At 37.2% G+C, this 23,211-nt stretch overlaps 1 protein-coding gene across 4 annotated transcripts; it reads right to left on the bottom strand.

Moving 5' to 3' along the window:
* Window positions 1–15,887: 15,887 nt before the first annotated feature.
* PRR15 (proline rich 15) lies at window positions 15,888–20,115 on the bottom strand. Of its 4 annotated transcripts, XM_087915841.1 has the most exons (4): window positions 19,871–20,115; window positions 19,502–19,780; window positions 18,768–18,825; window positions 15,888–16,774 (listed from the first exon to the last, which is right to left on the bottom strand). In XM_087915841.1, exon 4 carries the CDS (start codon window positions 16,711–16,713, stop codon window positions 16,351–16,353), a length of 363 nt encoding a protein of 120 aa, XP_087771967.1. In that variant the 5' UTR covers window positions 16,714–16,774; window positions 18,768–18,825; window positions 19,502–19,780; window positions 19,871–20,115; the 3' UTR covers window positions 15,888–16,350. The 4 variants fall into 4 exon arrangements, with proteins under 4 accessions (XP_087771967.1, XP_087771968.1, XP_087771969.1 ...); XM_087915842.1 differs by lacking the exon at window positions 19,871–20,115 and having other exon boundaries at window positions 19,502–19,838; XM_087915843.1 differs by lacking the exons at window positions 19,502–19,780; window positions 19,871–20,115 and adding an exon at window positions 19,110–19,488.
* Window positions 20,116–23,211: the final 3,096 nt, after the last annotated feature.

Raw genomic sequence — 23,211 nt, 5'->3', positions numbered from 1 at the left:
CAGCTTCATATTCTCCCCAGGTTTTTGCAAGAAACATGTGAACAGATCTCATAACTTCATTTAGGAAATAAAAAAGTTATGTTTGATTATTTTGCTATTCTTCTTAGACTACCAGATGCCCTGCAAAAGAAGGATGTGTTCTCCATTTTGTCCTCATTTTCTCCATATGCCAAGCATGGCCTTAAAGTCAAATATTGTCCAGCTTTTTGAGTACTTTTAATTTTTTTGGATGGTTTTCATAGCAGTAGCCATTCAAACTTTTGGTACTGTCACCTTGTAAACTGCTTTCTTTCCTTCGTGCAAGTATATAGACAGATTCAGTGACTTAGAATTGTATTATTTCCTGAATCCAGCAATGAGCTTCATTCTAGCCCCTTCAAATCTATGATCACTATATTCTATAGATCATGTAGATTTTTTTGATGAAATTTGGAATCATGTTATTGTTAGTTCTATAGATTGCTAACATATATTCTTGAAAATAAAGATTTGTTGGAAAACCAATCTTTTTGATTCTGGAAAAAGTAAGTCCATGTTTTGTTATTGTTGTTAGCATATGACATTGTTAATTAGCCAAGAGACCAAATGCTAGTGCAGAGTAGTAGTTTTGCTGCCAACTTACCAGATCTGTTATAGGAAATGCTCATATGCTTCCCAAAGTGTACCCCTGGAGGATGGGACAGCTTTGCACCAGAAAGAAAAATGAGCAGCTCTTCCTATTGTATCCTCCAAGGCCCCCTTCCTTCCCAGAGCTGTCTCACAAATGGGCACCACAACCAGGAAGGTTCAGAGCCAGCAGGAATTTGACTGCTTGCATGGAGCACCAACTCATCTCCCCACCTATTTATCTACCAGCATAGAGCCTGCTTTTGAACTTTTAAGTGGGCAGAAGTGTGTGACAGGAGTTCACCCCGCCATGCAATGCTTCATCAAACCTTCATTAAGCTACTGAACCACAATGCCTCTAAATTCCATGTTCTTGTCAGTCTAAACCATTTTTTTTGCAGTTTGTAATTTTTGTTATGAGTTCCAAGAAAGTTAACTGGTTAATGTGTCCTTGTTTTCAATTGTTCAGATATCTGATAACCCTATACTTCCCTTGTTTTTAGTCAGTCCCACCCATAGAATAAGACAGTGATTATCCAGTTCCCGTTAGCTCACTCTAATTGACCCAACTAGCTGCACAATAGCAAAGTCTGTTTCAGTACTGTTTGGGATGAGTTTATCGTTGTGCCTTTCCATAGGTTTCCCTAATTTGCATTACTTTAACTTGGAAGCTGCCCAAGGAAGGTATTGGGGAGGAGGAGAAAGAGGAAAAATATAAATGAGTATAGAGAAATCTAGGAAGAGATCCGAAATCAGACCAGTCCCAATTCTATTGCAATTCCCTTATATCAAGCTTAATAATAGCAAATAGGAATTGGTAAATTTTACAAGTTTTTGCCGAGTTTAGGCTGAGTGGATAGCAAAACTCAATAGTAGAGAAACGTTCTGGAAATAGAGCAAAGATAGCATTCTCATTTCCAGTTGAGTGTATTCCAATATTGGAAACACAGTGTTCCTGTTTAGGTGGAACTTTTTACCAACATATCTAAAGCAGAAAAAGGCCCACAGATGTCATCCAAATATTTAAGACTTCAGCAGCTATTTATCTTGTGAAGGGTACAATCATTCTAAGAGAAATACACAATTGTTTTGCAATTTAATTTGCAACGTTATCCAGTTAGAAACAGTTTAGTGCCTCAAATTATTGGACTTACTGATGTTACTGTTTCTTTAAAAGTTCTTTGGTAAGATTCAAATTGGTCTTGTCATGCATTGTTGACTAGTAACAAAAACAGGGTGATATAAAGTTGCAGTGGTTTATTTAGGCAACAGGGAAGTGTTCTTTCTAGTATAAGGGAACAGGTTAAAATTGTTGAGTTTGCAGGAGGCAATGGAAATGCATCATAGGAAGAGAATAGCAACAGTGTGTTCTTGACATCAGTTAAAAAATGAGTTGCTTGCAGACAATGGTTGGGGGGAGAAAAACATGATTCCCACAAATAAAGCAAGCTACATATATGAAATTGTGGTTGAAGAAAATGATCCAAATTCTTGTGGCTGCTTGTTTTCCTTCTGTTACAGTGCTTTGTGAGAAGACAGTCTTCTTGGAGTCAAACTGAGTGATTTTGTGAACTTGGTGTATTTATTGTGCCAGAGTAGAGAATAATTTGCCATTATCTTCTTTGGGATGCTTGCAAAGTTATTTAATTCTCCAGACTAACCTACAGCCTTGAGTTACTCTGAGTTTGGCCAAGGTTGTCTACATACTCCCTCAAGCATGTCAATGCTTTTGCACACTGCATATTGACTATGTTGATGTAGTGATTAAAAGTACCAGGCTAGAAACTAAGAGATCATGGGTTCTAGTCTGTCCTTCGGCACAAAGCCAACTGGGTAAGCTTGGGCCAGTCACACTCAGCCCTGAAAGAGGAAGTCAGTGGCAAACAACTTTTGATAAGAGAACAGCATGGAGTTGGCAGGAATAAGATTCACTTGAAGGCACCCAAAAATTTTACCTTCTTATTTGGTATCCTTATCAATAAACATTATATAGTAAACGTTACATAGCAAAGCCATTTGAGTAGCTTGCAGTGAAAATAGAGGCACAACGTTGTTACATGTTGTACTTTAGCACATTATATTTAAGATACACCAGCAGAGTATATATAAATACAGTTATGCTGTGTTTTTGCAGGTGGAAAGAGGGTGATAATTTTTGTTTGTTATTTTTATAAATAACTAGAGCAGTACTTTCCATATCTGGATAAATTAACCAAAATTGGCTAAAATGGTTTTTCTTTGTGTACTGACATGCAAACCCAATTGCAACAGACACATTTAAATAAGGAGTTTCTGAGTTTTGGTTATGAAGGAAAAAGTTTGGAAAGCACTTTGCTAGAGCATGATGCTTTCATAAAATGAGTAAAAAGAATTAGCATTTGCATCTCAAAATTTACTTAGATTAATTGTTAATATCTAATTGGAGTTTCTCAGTATTTTTATGAATAACATTTCTGACATTTTAGAATAATGAATTAAAATAATGAAATACTAAAGAAATGGTGCATATATATTAGGACTGAGTATTCTGTCTTTTTTATACAAATGTTTTTCAAAACAATAATTTCATTGCAAAAAGCTTTCATATAAGACTTAATTGAAATAGAGCCACAAACTATTAAAAGCCAATAAACTTCCATTAAGGTCAAAGAGACTCCATTAAGATTTTTATTTTATGCCACATGGCTTCATTATTAATTATATCCTGATGAGAATTTTTGAATAAAAGTCGGACAGGGAACATCACACATTTAAAGCATGTATTTATGATTATTGCCAGTGGCAACCAATGGAGGTCACAGGGAACACAACGAACAGCAGTAGCATGAAAATTGGCAATGCAGAAAGAATTTTCCAATTCCTGGAAGAATCGAGTTTAGTCACAAGCATTCCTAGTTAAGTTTTACAGTACTTCTGCCTCCAAGATTTATATTGATGGTATATCAGTGGACTCCATCATTATTCTTCCCAGCATTGCTCAATTCAATTTCAATTTATTAAAGCTATTTGCCAGCAAACTAATTAAAAAGGAAGAGGATGTCCAAATAATCAAATCTAATGTCATATAATTATTTATAGCATTAGGTTTATTTTCCTTCTAGATTCCCTTCTGCAAAAATCTCACTGGTCTTTTTACTGTATAAGTGTATGAAGATTGAAACCATACTTATCCCATTAAAGGGCTTTGATAGCATGCAGAAGCTTGTTATTTGCTTTAGATTACTGATTATGTCCTATCAATTTAGTACCATTCTTAAGTGACCAGATAGATAACGTTCTCCAGGATGACATTGTACTATAATTCAATTTCTTGCTGGATTATCATATTTTGTTTTGCTTTGCTTTATTTGCCAGAGCCCAATCAAGGTTCAATAAAGCAGTCTGTGGAATGCCATATAAATCAGCTTTTGCATGTGATACTACTTCTAGGAATATGTAAAAATATTTTTTAAAATAAAGTGGAGCATCATAATGAATAATAATCATTTGAGCCAGTGATTAAATATTCAGGCTTATTTTTCACTCCAGATATCTCATATTGAATATAGGTAACAAAATCTCACATTCTAAGTTATATCCAGATTTTCTTACTATTTTAATCAGCATAGATTCTAATATAAAGATTGTTTAGAAAAAAATTCAGAGTATGAACTAGAAGTAGGGCTGGGGAGAATCCCCTTGCCAATACCAAGTCTCCTATGCCACCAAGTCATTGAAGGACAATTCAACATGGGCAATTCTTGTCAGGGACAATTTGGTATGGGCACTCAGATGGAAAGCCAGGCAGATGAGTAAGCAGGTGGGCAGAGTGCACAACAGCATCCGGGGGCATTTCCATTTTCACATGCTCTGTTGTTACTGCTGTTGCTTCCATGCTGATGTCCAGGCTGTTCAGAATCCAAGCCATTTGGCAGTGGCAATGGGTGGGGACAATGTGGCAGCCATGTGCTTCCCATTCTCATATTCCCTGGCTGCCACTTCTTCCCCTTCACCATTCCATTACTGAATGGTCCAAACTCCGAATGGCCTAGAGCTTAGCACGGAGGCAATGGCAGCAACCATAGTGGGGGATATGAGCCCCCAGACCCCTGTGCACTTTGCCCATTCACTCACTTGCCTGCCTGGCTCTCCTCATTCACTCACCTACTCGCCATCCAGGGTGCCTGCAGCTAGTTGTCCCCATAGCTAATTGCCCATATTGAAGTGTCCTGGAATGTGCTAGCAGCATGAGCTGGCAGAGGCAACTTAGTGGTAGTGATGGGGCGATCACCACCTGGCTGTGCTGAATAATCCTAGACCAGGGCAGGGTGGGGTTCAAAATTTATATAAGTGTGTGTGTGTGTGTGTGTGTGTGTGTGTGTGTGTGTGTGTATGGCATTCGGCTTTGCTCTGGTATTTTCCCACGTCATAGTAGCTGTGCTTTTAAAGTTGTAGCGACGTTTCAGCAGAATCTCATCTGCCATCATCAGGCTTCTGTATAGTGTTAATCTGTGAGTCAGACTTTTACAGTGGTTTTAGATTTAAATTTGGGGCAGCCTATTGCTGTGCATATACATACATACATACATACATACATACATATACATATACATATACATATACATATACATATATACATACATACATATGTTTTCTTAAGTTTTCGCAGGTACTTACATGTATGGCATTCAGCTTTGTTCGGGTATTTTCCCACGTCATTGTAGTTGTGCTTTTAAAGTTGTAGCAACGTTTCGGCAGAATCTCATCTGCCATCATCTGGCTTCGGTACGTGGGAAAATACCCGAACAAAGCTGAATGCCATATATATATATATATATATATATACATACACACACACACACACACACACACACATATACATATACACATATACATATATTATATTAAGACAAACATACACAGACAATACATAAAAAACCATAAAACCATCTTCCATTTTGTACATACAGTGTGTCAGTTGGTTTAGAATCTTTTGTGCAATCCTTTCATAATCATTGTTCACAATTTATATCAGTCTCAAATTGTCAAATTAACATATGCTTATCTATTTATCAATTATTAATTATCCTGCTATTTATTCCAACAATATTATATTATGCTGTCATCCAATGGTTATATATGTCTACATTATATATTGTATCAGTCTATTAAACTTCTATAACAAAATTATCTATTCTGCTACCTTACCATGTCTTTTTATCCAACCATTGATAAAACAAATCCCATATCATATAAAATTGTTTGTCTTCTTGTTCTCTAATTTCAAATGTCAGTTTACTCATTTCAGCACAGTCCATATTTTTTTAAAAAAAAATATTGTTTTTTTAAGACAAACATAAACAAACACAACATAAAAACATCAAACCATCTTCCATATATGTACATACAGAGTGTCGGTTGATTTACAAATTGTTTTGTGCTTCCACTTTGTAGTCTTCAATTAGAATTACATTGTATATGTTCTCATATTGTCAATCAAATATTCCTAAATACATTAATATCATTATTAATCAATCATTGGACTATACTATTATTCATTCATGTTTTACAAAATAATTCATATTTTACTTAATTTATTTTATGATAGTTCATATTTCCATCTCAAATCTATCCTATAATCATAATTTTTAAAATAACTTCCACTTGCATAGGTATTTTTCCATCTTTCCAATTCTTTGCAAATACAATTCTAGCCGCAGTTAAAACATTTACAATAAAATATTTCAATTATTTATTGTATATGTCTGGTATGACTCCCAATAAAAAAAATCTCTGGTTTAAAGTCTATATGTTGTTTTATCATTTTTTTCAACCATGTGTGGATTTTAGTCCAATATTTCTTTGCATTCGAACATGACCACCACATATGGTAATATGAACCAGGTATCTGATGACATTTCCAGCATTTATCCGATGTATTCTTAAACATTCTCACAAGTCTCGTCAGGGGTAGGTGCCAACTGTAAAACATCTTATACAAATTTTCTTTATATGCAGTTCACATTGTCATTTTATAATTTTGAGACCACAATTTTTGCCATTTTTAAAAATCAATCCCATATCCAATTTTTTTTCCCCAAGCAATCATCATTTCTTTAACTTGTTCCTCCTCCAATTTAAATTCTAATAGATGTCCATAAAGTTTTGTAATTACCTTTTCATCAGTACCCATCAAAATTTTATCTAAATCAGTCAACTTATCATAAATACCTTCTGCTTTAGAGTCTTTATCAAACCTAGATTGTATTTGTAAATATGAAAACCAATTCATTTTTACACCTTGTTCTTCCAACGCTTGCATAGATTTAAGTTCACCCTTTTCATTCAATATCTTACCATATCTAATTGTTTGTTCCTTTTTATATATTATTGGATAAGAAAAAGCTTCAATAGTTGATATCCATGTTGGAATTTTTAAGTAATATTGTCTTTTTATCTTCTCCCAGTTCAAAAACAATGCCTCTTGAATATGTCTTCTAAAATACCTGTGTTTTAGTTCCCTTATACCAGAAAAAGGCATGCCATCCCAACAGCAAGTCATGCCCTTCTAAAGTCAGTAATCTACTGTTCCTTAGTGTTATCCATTCCTTTACCCGCATCAAACTTGACACCTGGTAATATAGCTCCCAACTGGGCAAGGCAAACCCTCCTGCTATTCTTGCATCTTGTAACAGTTTTAATTTTATTCTTGCTTTTTTACCCTGCCAAATATATTTCAACACAATTCTATTTAAATCTCCAAAAACTCTTTCCCTAGTCGAATAGGAATTGTCTGGAATAAATATAAAACTCTAGGCAATATATTCATCTTAATTGTAGATATTGTCCCAATCAATGATAGTTGCAGTTTTTCCCATTTTATCAAATCTGTCGCAATCTGCTGTTTGAGTTTAACATAGTTATCTTCCTTCAGTGTACTATATCTTGGTGTAATATGTATCACTATATATTTAACCTTGTTTGTGACCTGTGTTTTTAAAATTTCTTCCAACTCTTTCTTTTGTCTTGCTAACATATTCTTTGTTAATATCTTTGTTTTGTCTTTATTTATTCTCAAACCTGCTACTTTTCTATATTCTTCTATTTTTTTCTATTAATTTGGATGCTGTTTCCAATGGGTCTTCTAATATAAATACCAGGTCATCTGCAAAAACTTGCAATTTATATTCCTTTTTAAATTCTCATTCCTTTTATTTCTCTTTCTTCTCTAATATTTCTGTTCAACACTTCCAGTGTTAACACAAACAGCAGAGGCAACAATGGACAGCCTTGCCTTGTCCCTTTTCTTATATCTATAGATTCTGTTAATTCTCCATTCACCATCACTTTTGCAGTTTGTTCATGGTATACTGTTTCAATGGCTTGGATAAATTTTTTACCAAAGACCATTTATATCAATTGCAGTAAAATAAATCGCCAACTCATATTGTCAAAGGCTTTTTGTGCACCTAGAAACATCAAGGCCATTTGCTTCTCAGGGTGTGCTTCATAATATTCCAGAGTATCCAGAATAATTCTCACATTGTCTTTGATTTGTCTCTTTGGCAGAAATCCATTTTGATCAGTATGAATAAAATTATTTAAGTATCTTTTTAGTCTTTCTACCAAAATTGAAGCAAATATTTTATAGTCTGAGTTCAATAGAGATATAGGTCTATAATTTTTAACTTGCTGAAGGTCTGTACCTTCCTTCGGTATAAGTGTAATGTATGCTTCTGACCAATGTTTTTGGTATTCTTTTCTTTAACATAACTTCATTCATAACTTCTAAAAGATGAAGATTCAATGTTTCCTGAAAGGTCTTGTAAATTTCCGCTGACAAACCATCTGGACCTGGTGCTTTCCCAGCATTCTGTTTTTTAAGGCTTCTGTTAATTCCATCATTGTTATACTTCCTCCCAACATTGTTTCAATGTTTTTAGGTATCTGAGGTAGGTTCACTTTCTGTAAATATTACTTAATTTTTTCTTCTTGAATATTCTCTTGAAAGTACAGTTTTCCATAGTAGTCTTGTATATTTTTTTTTCTTCTCCTCATTTCCATAGGAAACCTGTCCTTCTTTATTTATTAATTGACTAATCCTTCTTGCTTCTCTTTCCTTTCTCAGTTTATAAGCTAGCCATCTGCCTGGTTTGTTTGCATCTTCAAAGTAATTCTGTTTGGCATTTTTAATGTTTTGTGCTAATTCTTCTTTTTCCATTAGTCCCATTTTATGTTTAATTATATTCATTTTATTTTTAATATCTTTTTTTGTGGTAACTTCTGTAATTCTTTTTCCAATCTCTTATAATCATATTCCAATATTTTGAAAGTCTTTTTCTGTTTTATGTTTCTTCTCCTAGTATAATCTATTATCGAGCCTCTTGTGTAGGCCTTCATCGTGTCCCAGAGATTCTGTAAAAATGTATCCTCTTTTCTATTTTCTTTGAAGAAGAAAACAAGTTCTTTCTCTATTTTCTGTTTAAAGTCTGTTTCTTTTAATATCATATAAGTCCATTTAGATCTCCTCTTGTATCCTTTCCAAATAACTGACACTGGATTATGATCTGCCCAAGTGCTTGTTTCTATTTCAATCTGTCATACATTAGTCAATAATTCTGCTGACATCCATATCATATCTATTCTAGACCAGGATGTGTGCCTGTTTGAATAAAAAGTATATTGCTTCCTTTCCACATTTCTCTGTCTTCATATTTCATCATCATCTGTTGAATATTTTCCACTTTCTCATCTGCCTTTTCTATTTTTTGCTCAATCTTCTGGATTCCTTGCATAATCATCTGTAATGTCACTTCCTTCTCTTTCTCTTTTTCCTGTTATAATATTGTCTGTATAGATCGTTGTCCTCCAGATGGTGAGGGGGCTGGTATCGAAGAAGCTGGAGCTGTTGTCTTTCTAGTCATCTTATAATGCTTATCTGTAAAGAAAGAGAGAGAGAGAGAGAAAAGGGAAAAAAGAGGAAAAAAGAAAAAAAGGGGAAAAAAAGATGAAGGCAAACAATTGCCACTCCAAAGGAAAAAAGGAAAAAGAAAGTCTTCAGGCACTTGTATAACTTAATCCAATTAGTTACAATGGTAAATGTAAAAAGTAAAAAATCAACAATAAAAAAGGGAAAAAAGAGAAAGAGAAATATTCTATATGTTCCTCTTAATAAACAAAAAGAAAACAAAAATAAAAGATTTACATTCTGGTTCCTGGTTTAAAAAGTCAAAATCCAATTAAAAGAAAAAAAAAGACCAACTAGTGTGGGGGGGGGGTGTAGAAAGGGAGGCAAAAGGCAAAAAGCAATTCCAATATAAAACAAGCCTCTGCCCCCAAATATCCAAGGCTCTTTGATAAATCAGCTCATAATTTTTCAAGTTCACTTCAATCTTCCTTCTTTCAACTTCAACTCCAGACTCCAGCTATCTGTTCAGAAATGAGCACATGAATAAACAAACTGCCATGCTCATCTCTATTCCAATACACAGCTCAGAGTCTTTGATTGTAACACAAATTAGTGAAAGAAAAAAGAAACAATGTATCCAAGCCTCTGGGCTGCAGTGCTACTTACTTTCCTTCACTTAAACTTTCCCCTCCTCAATCTAAGGAACTAAGAGATAAAAAAGTAAAATCCCCCCCCACTTTTTTTAAAAGGGAGAAAAATAAATCTTAAATCAAGCAGAAGAGTCTTAATCAAAAAAGAATTTTCAAAAAGATTGTTAAAAAAGGAGAAAGAAATAAAAACAGAAATAAAAAGATTAAAAAGTACCCGCTTGGCAAAGTTCAAAATTCCAATAAAAAGGGAAAAAAGGAAAAAAACTTTCACTTTGACAATTAATCACGCCGCTTAAACTCTTTCCTCTTCACTTTTAGTTCATTTTAATTTTTTCAGGATGTTCTCTCCATGAAACAATAAGTAAAAGTTCATCTCACCAAACTGACACACTTTCTTCCAATCTCTTCCGTTCCGGAGCTATCCCAGCTTCAGCAGCTTGGAAGGTTGCCTCTCCGCAGCTGGCAAAAAGGGCTTTCCCTGGATCAACCAGGGACTTTGCGATGTCCCTGGGATCAACAGGACGTGCCCTTGTCAATCACCGTCTCTATGGGACAGTTTAGGTCTGTGGGGACTGACCAGCAGCTGAGATATCAACGGTGATCTTAGAGGATCAAGATCGTCCATCCAACTGCCACGATGCCACCTCTAGGGATTCTAATTTCTTAACAACCGGTTCTCTGTGTGTGGTCTAATTTGTGGGTGTGGCTTGGTAGTCATGTGACTGGCTGGCATGGCTTGTATGTAAATATTATAAATATTTATGTAAATATGAATTTTTCATAAAAAGAGCAACTTTTACCCAAAATCAGGCAAAGCAGGCAGGCAGATTGAGTTGCTCACAGAATCACAGATTCATTTAGAGATCTATCTTTCTGCAATCATTTTATGTGAGTCTGTCACATAAAATTTGCTTGCAAACTCATAAAATTAACTCACAACATACCATGTATGCAAATATTTAATTTTTTATTTTAAAAAAGCAACTTTTACCCAAAAGCAGGCAAAGCAGGCAGATTGAGTTGCTAACTGAAACACAGATTCATTCAGAGATCTATCTTTCTCCATCAGCTACCTGAGTCTGTCACATAAAATTTGCTAGCAAGCAAATTCACAAAATTAACAAACAACACACCATGTATGTAAATATTGATTTTTTTATTAAAAAAGAGCAACTTTTACCCAAAATCAGGCAGAGCAGGCAGGCAGATTGAGTTGCTCACAGAATTACAAATTCACTTAGAGATCTCTATCTATCTGCAATCAACTACCTGAGTCTGCACTGAATAATAGAAGTTTCAGGCTGAGATCTGCTTTTAGATTAGCCAGAAAGCAAGAAATGCAATGATTTTGTGCTTTCTAACTAATCTAAATCTCTTGGCACAGCAGAACAGCTGATGGTCGGGGGGAGGGAAAATAGCGACTTAACAGGCAAGTTTGATGGTTGGTATGCCAGATAAGGAGTGAGTGGGCGGGTGGGCGGGTAGGACGAGCCAGTAGCATGATTTGCCGGTTCTCCGGCAGTAGAAGCCCACCCCTGGTGAGAGTGTGTTTTGGGTGCACATGGAGACCATTTCCTTAAAAACCTCAGCTGTGCTGCCTGGACAGCTGACAAGTGCTGCGTGAGGGTGCGCACGTTTGAAAATGCTCTTATTTCCTGCTTTTTCAACTTCAGCTGTGCCGTGCAAAGCAGCTGAGGTTGAAAAAGCAGGGAATAAAGTACAGCCATGAGCCTGGGCGGGTGGGTTAGGTCAAACAAAGCAGCAGACACCAAACCAGCTTGGTGTCTTCTGCTCTTCAGAGCTACTGGTTCTATAGAACTGGATCGTACTATCCCGCCCCTGGACCAGGGGTGTCAAGCTCAAGATCCATGAGCTGGATTTGTCCTGCGGGGTGCTTAAAGCAGGGTTCCATGGCCTGGAAATAGCAAAGGACCGGCCTGCAGTGCCTCTGGCAGACAAAATAGGATATGGGGGAACCATGCAAGGACACCCCATCCCCTGTTTTTGGCCTGGACGGCCTCCTGCAGCACACTGCTGGCCAAAATTGGTGCAGGGGGCCTCACATGCCTCCCTGTGCTCTGTTTTAGCTGGCAGGGTGCTGCAGGAAGCAGTCCAGGCAAAAGAATGGGGTATGGGAGGGCTACATGAGGGCACCACAACCCATTTTGGCCATGAGGGTGCTACAGAAGGCTGTCCAGGCTGAAAATGGGGCATGGGGGGCTTTGCACACCCTCCATGTCCCGTTTTGGCCAGCAGGGTGCTGAAGGAGGCTCCCCCCCAACTATCCCATGGAGAACTACAATGCTCACCTGGCCCTCAAAGAAATCCAGTTTGACACCCCTGCCCTAGACTCACTGAGATCTGGGAGTCTTTCACTGCAGATCTCTTGCACTGATTCTATTTAATCTCTTGACTAGGTACTGCAATCTGTTGACACACTCATTTTAATATCACGCTGTACTCCTTCTAATAAAGAATATTTGTAGCTCAGGGGTGAAATGAGTCACCTGTGGTACTCTCTGTGTTTGCTTGTTTTCTTGTAGATGTTTTATTACCCTAACTAGGTAATGCTGATGATGTTACATAGTTAGGTTAATGAAATGTCTGCAAAAAAACAAGCTAGCTCAGAGAGTACCACTGATCGCTATATTGCTTCTTTTGATGTATATTATAGCTATTTGGCAATTTTAACCATGAATCACTGTACATAACTGGAAAAAAAAATAATCTTGCTTAATATTATACCTTCCATAAATAAAAGAGCAAATGCTAATATAAAACTGTATATTACTAAAAATAAATTTTAAATCTTGTACTTTTGCAGTAATTCTGATCCCACACTACTGAATCCTTAACCCCAGGTCCGCAAACCGCTACCAGTCTGTGGCCCATTGAAAACCGGGCTGCCCAAGCATCGGCAAACGTGCAAAGCTCCACTTGCACTTGTGTAACTAGGTTGCGCATGCGATACCATTCCCTCCTCCCCTCCTCACCGATGCTGCCAGTCCACAGAGCCAGAAAGGTTGGAAATTGCGGTCCTAGATTATGAAATACTTTTGCTATCGGAGTTAACATTGTGCATTATCTATTCAAGGCATTGTTTAGAAATCCAATCCAAAGATGTTTGATGGTCATTAAAACAAGTTTTTATATACTGAAAGAAAACGTTACGGCTTTAGTATATGCTCTAAGATTTTCAGTGTGTATTATCAATGCAGTAATACTGCATTTCTAAATCAGATATTGAAATTTATGATACATCAGGTGAAATAAAAAAAAAACCCTGCCTGAGTAACTTAAGAATTTAGAGATGTAAGATAATTTACATTGAATTAAACAGACACACTTAGGCTGGCCTGTTTAGCCTGAAACCTTCTAGTTCAGTGTCTCTAGAATAGCAATTAGTAACTTGACAATTGTACTCTACTATTACTACAATGCATCATGTGATACACTTAATAGGAACTATAAGTATCATGCTCCTATAAGCAACTGCTTATGATTACTACCAGCAAAGTAAAATTATGCTTCCACTTTTTTTTCTTTCTTGAAGTGAATAAATCTTGGAACCAGGTTTAATGCTTTCAGATATAATCTACTCTCTCCCTCTCTACTCACTTCCAGTTTCAGTTACTATTATTTCTACCAACAGGAATATAATTGTTAAGAAACTGCAGGTGCTACCAGAAAGTTTGTCCTTAAAATAAGATAAGACTGAACATTTTTTTCCCTTTTAAAAGGTACACTATTAAAACTCTACTGGGTAATAAAGGCTCTGCAACATAAAGGAAATTTAGATGCCTTTTCTTTTTTTGCTGCAATGAAAGAATTGTTATAAAATTTCTATTTTAAAAAGTTAATTGCAAAACTGATCTGGAATAGCTATGAATGAAGGCCTCACTAAAACAGCAGTTTAGATTTTAAATATACATGAATGCTGGTTTTACAGGACATAATAATATTAAGGATCTTTTTTGGAAATAAGAAAAAATAAGCACCTCCCCCTCCACCCCCTCAAATATTAGGTCACTGGTGGAAGATTACACATGGAAGGCAATGGGGATGTATTATGGCAAGCCTTAATTTTTTTAACTATCAAACTAAGCCATGAACCATGGTTTTATAAAATATTAAAGCTGTGTTCATTTATTCCATTAAGTTCAAACTGAACAGTTATATTGTTGTTTAGCATAATACAGGTGATCCTCAAGTTACAACAGTTCATGTAGTTTGAAATTACAATGGTATTGAAAAATGTGACTTATGACTGTTTTTCATACTTATGACCTTTGCAACATCCACATGGTTGACTTATGACCACAATTGAACCCAAAGCTCTGTTGCTAAGTGAGATAATTTGTAAGGAATTCTGACCCATATTCCAACCTTTCTTGCTACAGTTGTTAAATAACACAGTTGTAAAATGAATTTGGCTTCTCTGTTGACTTTGCTTATGAGAAGCTTGCAAAAGGTGATCGCATGGCCCTGGGACACTGCAGCTGTCATAAATATGAGTGAGTTACCAAGGGTCTGAAATTTGATCATGTGACCATAGGGATGCTGCAATGAGTGTGAAAAAAGATAACTCACTTTTTTCAGTGCCGTTGTCGTTGTTTTCCAGCAGTTCATTTACAAAGTTCAAAGTTACAGCTGTACTGAAAAAACTAACATATTTTTCACAGTGAGGATCTTTGCACCACCCCCATAATCATGTGATCAAAGTTCAGATCTTGGCAACTGGTTCAGATTTATGATGGTTGCAGTGTCTCAAGATCATGCGATCCCATGTGATCAAAGTTCAGATCTTGGCAACTGGTTCAGATTTACGATGGTTGCAGTGTCTCAAGATCATGTGATCCTGTTTTGTGACCTTCTGACAGCAAAGTCAATGGGGAAGCCAGATTCACTTAACTGGGTTACCAACTGATCACCTGTAGTGATTCACTTAACAGCAGAGACAAGAAAGGTTGTAAAATGGAGCAAAACTCACTTAAGAAATGTGTCCCTGAACAGAAATGCTGGGGTCAATTGTGGTTGTATGTCGCAGACTATTGTATAAAAACTTCTGTTTGGAACCACATAAGGTCCTTTCCTTTTCTTGCAAAGTATTTCAAAACTGACGCATGTAGTATGAAATTTTTCTCATAGTAAACCATATGCCTTCAAACTGTTTTAGAGATATTATAGTCAATGTTGCCAAGATTGCCTCTAATCATTTGTGATTTATGTATTATCAAATAATCATGTTAACTTATCCATTGGACTCCAGATGTACTGCAATTGCAATCAGAAATGATTTGTACAAAAAATTGAATATTTTTAGTCATTTGCAGGATGGGCTTTAACTTTACAGTAACTTCACTGACTGGCTTTAACTTTACAGTTATGCTGGTATTTCTTATTTTGGATACAATTCTATCTGGGATTCTCTAAAAATAATTGCAATTTTCTAGATAGTGGGTTTTGTCTTTCCTGTTTTCAAGCAGTGTTCAAAGACTTATTATTGGCAGAGATGTTTTAAGTTGGATTCCTAGATTAAAATAGACTGATAATATGATTCTATATTAATAATATTGTATGTGAAAGGGATGGCATTGACAAAATGATGGCAATGATAAGCCTGACAAAGTGAAAAAAGCTAAACAGAGGACCAAACAGAAACCAAGAGTATGCCTATATTTGGCACCAAAATAACAACTTTAATTTGAAATATTAAATTAAAAGGTACAGGGTTTTTTTTAAAAAAATGAAAGTAATATTCAAACATGGATGCAACTGAAACTAGAACGCTTCCTGCAAGACAGTAAATAATTCATAGTGACAACTTCATAGGGAATATTGTCCTTGCACGCATTAATTTCATGGGGATGTAACCGGTGCCTTTACCCTTCATTGCGTCATTCGCTGGTCTCGTTTTACATCGTTTTGTTGCCCGTGAGATGAAAGGCATGTCTTCAACTAAAATGGAGAAGCTCCATTCCACCAGCAACAGGGGAGATTTTCGAAACTAATTGGGGAATAAATGCCTCAAGCAGCGGGTCAAAGCTCCTTGTTCTCAGTGCAAAACCAATTCCTGGAGGAAGGACGAGGAACGAAACAAGCAGCAGTCCCCGGTAAAGACAGCCCCTCCTCCTGCTCTTCCCCCCCCCTCCACCCCACGTCGGCAAATGGCAGTCAAGCAGGGCGGGGTAGGAGAGAGAGAGCCTGTCACTCGCCCCGAGTCTCTTCGCTGGGATGCGCAGGCGCGGGGCTAGACTGGGCAGCGCCGCCTCCACCCGCACCTTCAAACAGCTTTTGCGGACTTTCGGCGAGCAGGCTTGTGCGAGGTTTTCTTTTTTCCTTGAAGCGGCCCGAGTGGGAAATCTTGAGATTGCGACGGTTGCCAATAGGCGATTGGTTCTCCCAAGAGTCTGAAGAGTTGGGAGGGGCGAAGAGGAGCTCAGAGGGATCCAGCGGCGGGATTTCTTTGCTCTTCTTTCTACTGGACAGAGATTTCCACCAGGTGCTCGAGGAGCTTTTGGCCCCGGGCCCGCCCGAAGGGGCTGTGGCGGCACTACTGCTCTCTGCCATATTCTGAATGTAGAAAGTGCCCCGGGTCTTTCTTCGGGGGGCAGAAGGCAGTCCGAACTTCCTAGGGGATAAGAAATAAAAATAAAAAGAGGAAACGTTTCAGCTAACTTGCCAGGGATGGAGCCATCACTGCCTTTGGTTCAAGGAACGGAGGATGGTGGTTTTCAGGATGCGTTGCAATTTGAATGCTGCTACCATAGAGGGCTCCAACTCTGACTGCAGGGGGGCGGGGGCACGATTTGCTACCTTCGTACTGATATCTACCCATAGGTTTCTTATTTTACTCCAGAAAAGCCACATCGGATGTATTCCTACTCTCCAGTTATGCAATAGAGCTTGAAGAATTAATCTATACATCAGCAATGCAATCCTGACTTCATTTTTTCAAATGTGCAGTAACCACAGGTTCATCTAACAGAGATATCTTCAGTATGGCTAATAGTATTTACTTTTGCTCAGTCCTAAGGAAGGCATTCAAATGACGCTCATGAAAAATAAGTTGCTGCACTACGTTTTTAATCCAGAAAATGATTGGCACAGGACATGCAAATAATGAAGTATTTATGGGAGGCTCTTATAAAATGTCCCCAATTAGGGGTGTAAAGGAAGGAGGGTATGTCTATCCCATCTACAGAACAGAGGCTTATAAAGCAGCTTATTAGCATCTTACTTTCAAGGACTTGATTTTTCTCAAGTATGGTGCAGACTTTTTTAGTATCAGTTTTGTTCAAGAAGGTTTGTGTCCATGCCTAAACCCAAGAGCAGAGAAACTATGTACACTTGAATTCAGCCAAGGTGCTTTGGAAAGTTAAAACCTTTCCATATGACATAGCTTCCTTTTATACTCATGAAAACATTAGCCATAGTTAAACCTTTCCAAGATTGGGCTCAGCAACCAAGAATTTAGTTGCTTAGCACTATTCATCCAAAGCTTCTTTAGTTGGAAGATTTAAGCACAGGGTATTTCCAGTACAGGGGGTTTACAATGCACAGTGCCTCCTGATAAGCTCAGACGTAGTGGCAGACTTGTAGCAAAGTTCATTGCTGTCAATTTGTGGAGATTGACAAAATGTGGCTAAAATGGTAAGTTTTCAGGTTTGGCAATTTTGTGTTTTATGTTGCCCATGATGAGCAGTACCAACAATGAAATTTGAAGACTAATAATATTCTTCCAGTTTAAATAGGGAAAGGCTTGTAAACTGCCTCACTTTTTTCACACTACTTGTTAATAGACATATACAAAAATTGAACGTAAAAGAAAAGGTGAAATAGTCCTGTAGAAGAAACTAAATTTTTATACAAGGCTCACAAAATGTAGTAAGAGCTCACTAGAAATGTCACTTAGGTTTGAATGAGGAAAAAAGAGCTTAAAAAAGAACACAAATTCTTTGTATACTTTACAAAGCCTTCCAATCAAAGAATCTTTCCCTTGGAATAGTTTTACTTTATCATTGTCAATGGATATACACAACATCTAAAGCTATTGCCGCCCCCCAAATGAAGGGAATAATTGCTTTTTTTACTTGCAAGTAACCACAAGTTACCTGCAAGTAATTTGAAGTGTGTTCCACTTCATTTCAGAAAAATGTCCTGTTAGTTAACCAACAAATAAATTGACAGTAGCAGAGCCAACATTTTATAGACTAGGATTATCAAGTAGGTTACAACATACTGAGTTATCAAGAAGCATAATGAGGCATCTTCCTTCCAGCAATAAGTAAAACAAGAAACTCTTAACTGAGAATCATTTTATATATCTTAAGCAATGAAGATTCCTAAAGCCTCCTTCAGTGAGATGTTGAGGCAAAAACAATGTTTCCATTAGTAAATTATGTTTGTTGCTAGTCATAGCTAGAGGGCCCTTGTTGCATTCTTTATCGGAATTAGCCCTTAAGGCAGATCCAACAGAGGATATAGCAAAAGATTGCACTTTATAGTAAAAGGTATTTTCAACACTTAGTGACCCAAAACTCTAGCTTAAAATTTATCAACTTTAAAATAAATCCTGTAGTGTATTCATTCAGTGCTACAGTCTCAAATCAGACCATACTCACCACTGTTCCCTATACTTTTCTGCTGGATCCTTCAGGACAGTCCGGGAAGAAAAAAGTTCTGCGGTATGAAAAAGAAAGAAAAATGTTCTGCTTGCTATGCAGTTATTGTATTCTGAGGAATGGTAAAAGTCAAAGAGGACAGGCATGTTTCAGAACAATTGAAAAGATAGTGGGGGAAGCTGGTGTACGTGTTTCATGGAGATTGCTTTAACTCCCATGATATTTGAAGTGCAGCTCCATGCATCTTTGTCCAGAAGTAAATCCAAAGATATTTAAGGAGATTTTCTCTCAAATTCAGGGAATAGTTTTACGAAGAGACGCATATAGGATTAAAGAACCCACCGGTGAGGCGCAAATCCACAGGGATTCTTGAAGACACCAGACGGAAATCCTCTTCTCCTGGCAGGGCTATTCAAGAGCACGGAGCTGAAAGCCACCTCTGTTCAAGCTCATGCAGCGCAACCGAGCCGCAAAGAGACTCTTCCTTTCACTGAGCACCAATAGCACCCTCCACCTCTCGCGACTTTAGTCCAAGGCGCTGGTGGAAGGCAGGGGGCAGGGTATTAGGACCGACACACACTCGGCGCTGCGAGATAGGTGGGCGCCGCTCGACAGACCCCCTTTCCCTTTTTTCTGGGAAGCGAGGGTGTAAGATGGGAGCTGGGCGCTTCTCCCGGGCAACACCTGTAGGAGCTACCTACGGGCAAGAACGGAAGGCAAACCTGTGCTCTCACCTGTTCCCCCTGGAACTCACACGCTCGCTCTTGCCGACCACCAAGTGAATGGGAATAAATCCTCAAACCATCATCTCCGCGTCCCGCGGAGGGATTGTAGTTACCTGCCTTTCCTGAGAACCTCGCTACCTCAGCAACAGGCTGTCTCAGAGTCAGCCGTCTTGAAGCGCCCGCCCGTTCCAAATGGGAGCGATCAACTTTCCCAGGTGAACCGTGTACGGTCGCATTGTTAAAGAAGCTAACTTACCCCAAACAGTCTCTAGAGTTCACGGAAGGTAGCTGGAAAAGGAAAAGAATGCATCGTCATGAAAATACTTTTGTTCATTATTTTTAAATGCAACGTTGTACAATCTAACCCGCCCGACTCACTTTCTTAAGCGATGGAAACTGTGCTGGGTACTTCTTGCGAAAACAACTAGGAGGCAGGTGTAGGTGAGCCGTCGAGTGGAACCCGCCCTTTTCTTCTTCAAAAAAGTGATTGGTTCCTAAAGAAAAGCAATTTGACAAGCGTTAGTCGACAGTAAATAAAAACTCAGCAAGCTCTAACATTTCAAATAACAGGCAGAGATAGCTGTAACAGAGAACAGGGCAAAAAATGGATCTTTGTTGATTTAATTGGATGTTGGTGGTTGCAGTTGGCAAATTGGTTTCCAATTTTCCTCAATAAGAGAAGTCTTATTGGGACTCACAAAAAGACAGGCATAACAAATATTGGTAAAAAAATACACTTGAAAACCTATGGGAAAAATGGCTGAAGCAAGCACCAAAAATTGAAGAGAAGGAACTCATCACATAGATAGCTATGATATTTCTTTAGCTTATTTTAATATTTGAATGTTATTCATATCTGTTTGGGGCAAAGGTGGAGATATAGTTTTTATTCTGCTTTCTGGAAGGGAGGATAATAACTGAACCTTAAACACATGTTCAAGCAGAAACTTTAAGAGGGAACAGGAGGCTCTTGCAGTTCTAGGATTTTGTTTGTTTACCATGTTCACATTAATACTTTAACATGTTTGTAGACCTGGAACGGCAGAGTGAGTGAAGTTTCTTGGGATAATCAATGTCCCGCTGCAATGATCTCCTAGACCAGTATTTCTCAACCTTAGCAGTTTGAAGATACTTCAACCCCCAGAATACCTTGCTGGTAGCACACACCTAGCTTGATGCCTCCTGGATGTAGAATGATAGCACGTGGATACCAATTTTTGATCTCAGAAGTACAGTTGAGGGTATTTTGACCCAAAGTAGAAAGACAGTCATAGAATATAAATGTCTAAACTGTGAATAATAGGTTCATTTAAGTTTTCTGTGCATACAGAATCAATAGTTAAGATAGTAATAAACAATTCAGCTTATTTGTGTTTATCCATTGGCATATTTCCATTTCAGACTGATCAGTATGTCTTATAAAAAATAAAACTTTTGAATTCATCTTTTGCCCACCACCAAAATCCACAAACTACAAGTTATCCCCAGTTCTTGTATGCTCTTTTATAAGACTACAACCTTTTCAGGTTTGTCTTAATACTAAAGATCTGTCTCTTCTTAACCAACTCTAAATGCATTAAAAACAACTTAAATTTTTTTAATTTGAAAAAATATGAGCTGCTGTTTTAAATTATAACCAATTTGGTAGGCTTAAGATGCAAAAGAGCTAACAAAAACACACACAGCACATTACTTACTTTATCTCTCCCTTTCTTCTGCAGCCTACTCTGTGGTACTGCTACTCCAATACTTCCCCAGCTGTTTTGCAGCAAGCTTTTATAGTTTCCTAGCTGACACTGAGCTTAGCTGACACTGAGGAGAGGCCTTGAAAAGAACGAGAGAGAAAGAGAGGGAAAAAAGCACAGGTGCTGGCAGTTTTGGGGGCAATCTAGTTTCATGGTTATATGCCATTTGTAAGGACATATTTAATCCTACTTAAATACCAACATTAACAGTCTAGAATAATAAAAGATAAATTATGCTTAGTGCATCTTTTCTTTTTTCTGCCTCGGCTTGTGTTTACTTATGCCCTGAATTGATTTTAGTGGAACTTGGTCATGTCAATGATTTTATCACCTGCAGTACTTCCAAAACATCCTCCTCCTTTTTCAGAAATGAAGCAGTTTTTGGGTGAGAAGTGAAACATTTTCAGAGGAAAAAAAAAAACCAAGAAAGTCCAGGTTGCCTTTTTAAAACAAACAAACAAACCACCTTTGGGGCCACCATGACCAGGATAACTAAGAATCTCCATAGACATCCCTCTTTTTCATTTTACTATTTCCTATCTTGCCTTCTGTGTGGCCATTTACAGAGTAAAAATATGTTACATCAAGGAATGCAGAAACAGCTGATAACTCTGAAGCAGCGTTTGAAACTGGTTCCATTATAATCATGGAAATGATGCCCTGAACGATGTGCAGAACTATCACTTCCTTGGTGTCATTACTACCATAAGGTCATTATGGAAGTGAATGTGCAATGTTCTCTTTGATAAGACTTATAGTTGAACACACCTGAAGATCAGGTTAAGAAAGACTGACTTGCAGTACTAAAATTGATATTAGGTTCTTTGCTGTTACTCTCTGACAGCTACATGTTCCAGGCAGGTGAAAAATGATTTCGTCCAAGCTCCATTTTGTTGATTCAATATCAGGAATCATTGATTCCTTTAAACAATAGGTATATAATAAACAGTAACTGGCATCAGTCTCCACAGCAAATTGAAGTAGTCAGTAAAACTTACCTACTCTAATACAGGTAGTTCGTGGCTTGCAATCATTTATTTAGTTCAAAGTTACAAGGGCACTGAAAAAAAATTACTTATGACTGTTTTTCACACATACAATTGTTGAGCATCATCTTGTTGATCAAAATAAGGATATTTGGCAACTGTTTCATATTTATGACATTTGCAATTTCCCAGGGAATGGCCTTTTGAGACCTCACAAGCAAAGTCAATGGGGAAGCCAGATTCACTTAACAAGTGTGTTAATAACTTAACAACTTCAATGATTCACTTAACATCTGTGATAAGAAAGGTCGTAAAGTGGGGTAAAAATTAACTGTTTTGCTTAGCAATACAAATTTTTAGCATGATTGTGGTTGTAAATTGAGAACTGTAATGTTAAAAATGATATTTCCAATATAGCAAGAAGTTGTAGAAAACATTTGAGTAGCAAAGAATGTATCATTTTATTTCATTTTGTTTTCTTGCTTTATTTTAGGAACCTAGGTTTATTTATAACCCTGATAATTTTTAAATAATTACACTTTTAATTTCAAGTTATATAGTTGTTGTGTTCAATGTGTGGTAATATAAGATTTCAAATGGAAAAAATATCAAGTCACAATTGAGTCTGTTGATCATTATTGAGCATTTTCATATTGTAACACTTTTGATGTGAGATCTTGGTAGCAGACGAGGAGAATGTACATTTATTGGAATTTGCACAAATTTTCAGTTCACATCTGGACTGTCAATCTTGAAGTCTGTCTGCAGCAGTGCCCCAAGAGTTTGCTGCTTTTGTCAAAATTATGAAAGCAGTGTCACCCATCGCAAGTTATTTTTTTGTATTTTTAAATAAATTATATAAATTGTATATTTTTGTAATTTTTCAGTGAATGGATGCAAACTTTGAAAACTTTAAATTTTACAACCATGGAAAGAATGATATTGCCAAATAAATATGTTGAAAGAATTCCGGTGTGAGTTTGCCATA

The sequence above is a fragment of the Pseudonaja textilis genome, chromosome Z, assembly GCF_049901715.1.
Source record: "Pseudonaja textilis isolate UNSWEBS1 chromosome Z, rPseTex1.2, whole genome shotgun sequence".
Taxonomy (NCBI): Eukaryota; Metazoa; Chordata; class Lepidosauria; order Squamata; family Elapidae; genus Pseudonaja; species Pseudonaja textilis.
The sequence above is the reverse complement of the archived record's forward strand: the minus strand, read 5'-3'. Positions and strand labels throughout refer to the sequence as shown.

Bases quoted from the DNA above. Each gene is read 5' to 3' on its own strand.
- PRR15 (XM_026708218.2), bottom strand. From the start codon at position 18,913: ATGCCTGTCCTCTTTGACTTTTACCATTCCTCAGAATACAATAACTGC. The intron at 16,775-18,767 runs GTGAGTATGGTC...CTTATCCCCTAG, and splicing joins GAAAAGTATAGGGAACAGTG to GAAGTTCGGACTGCCTTCTG.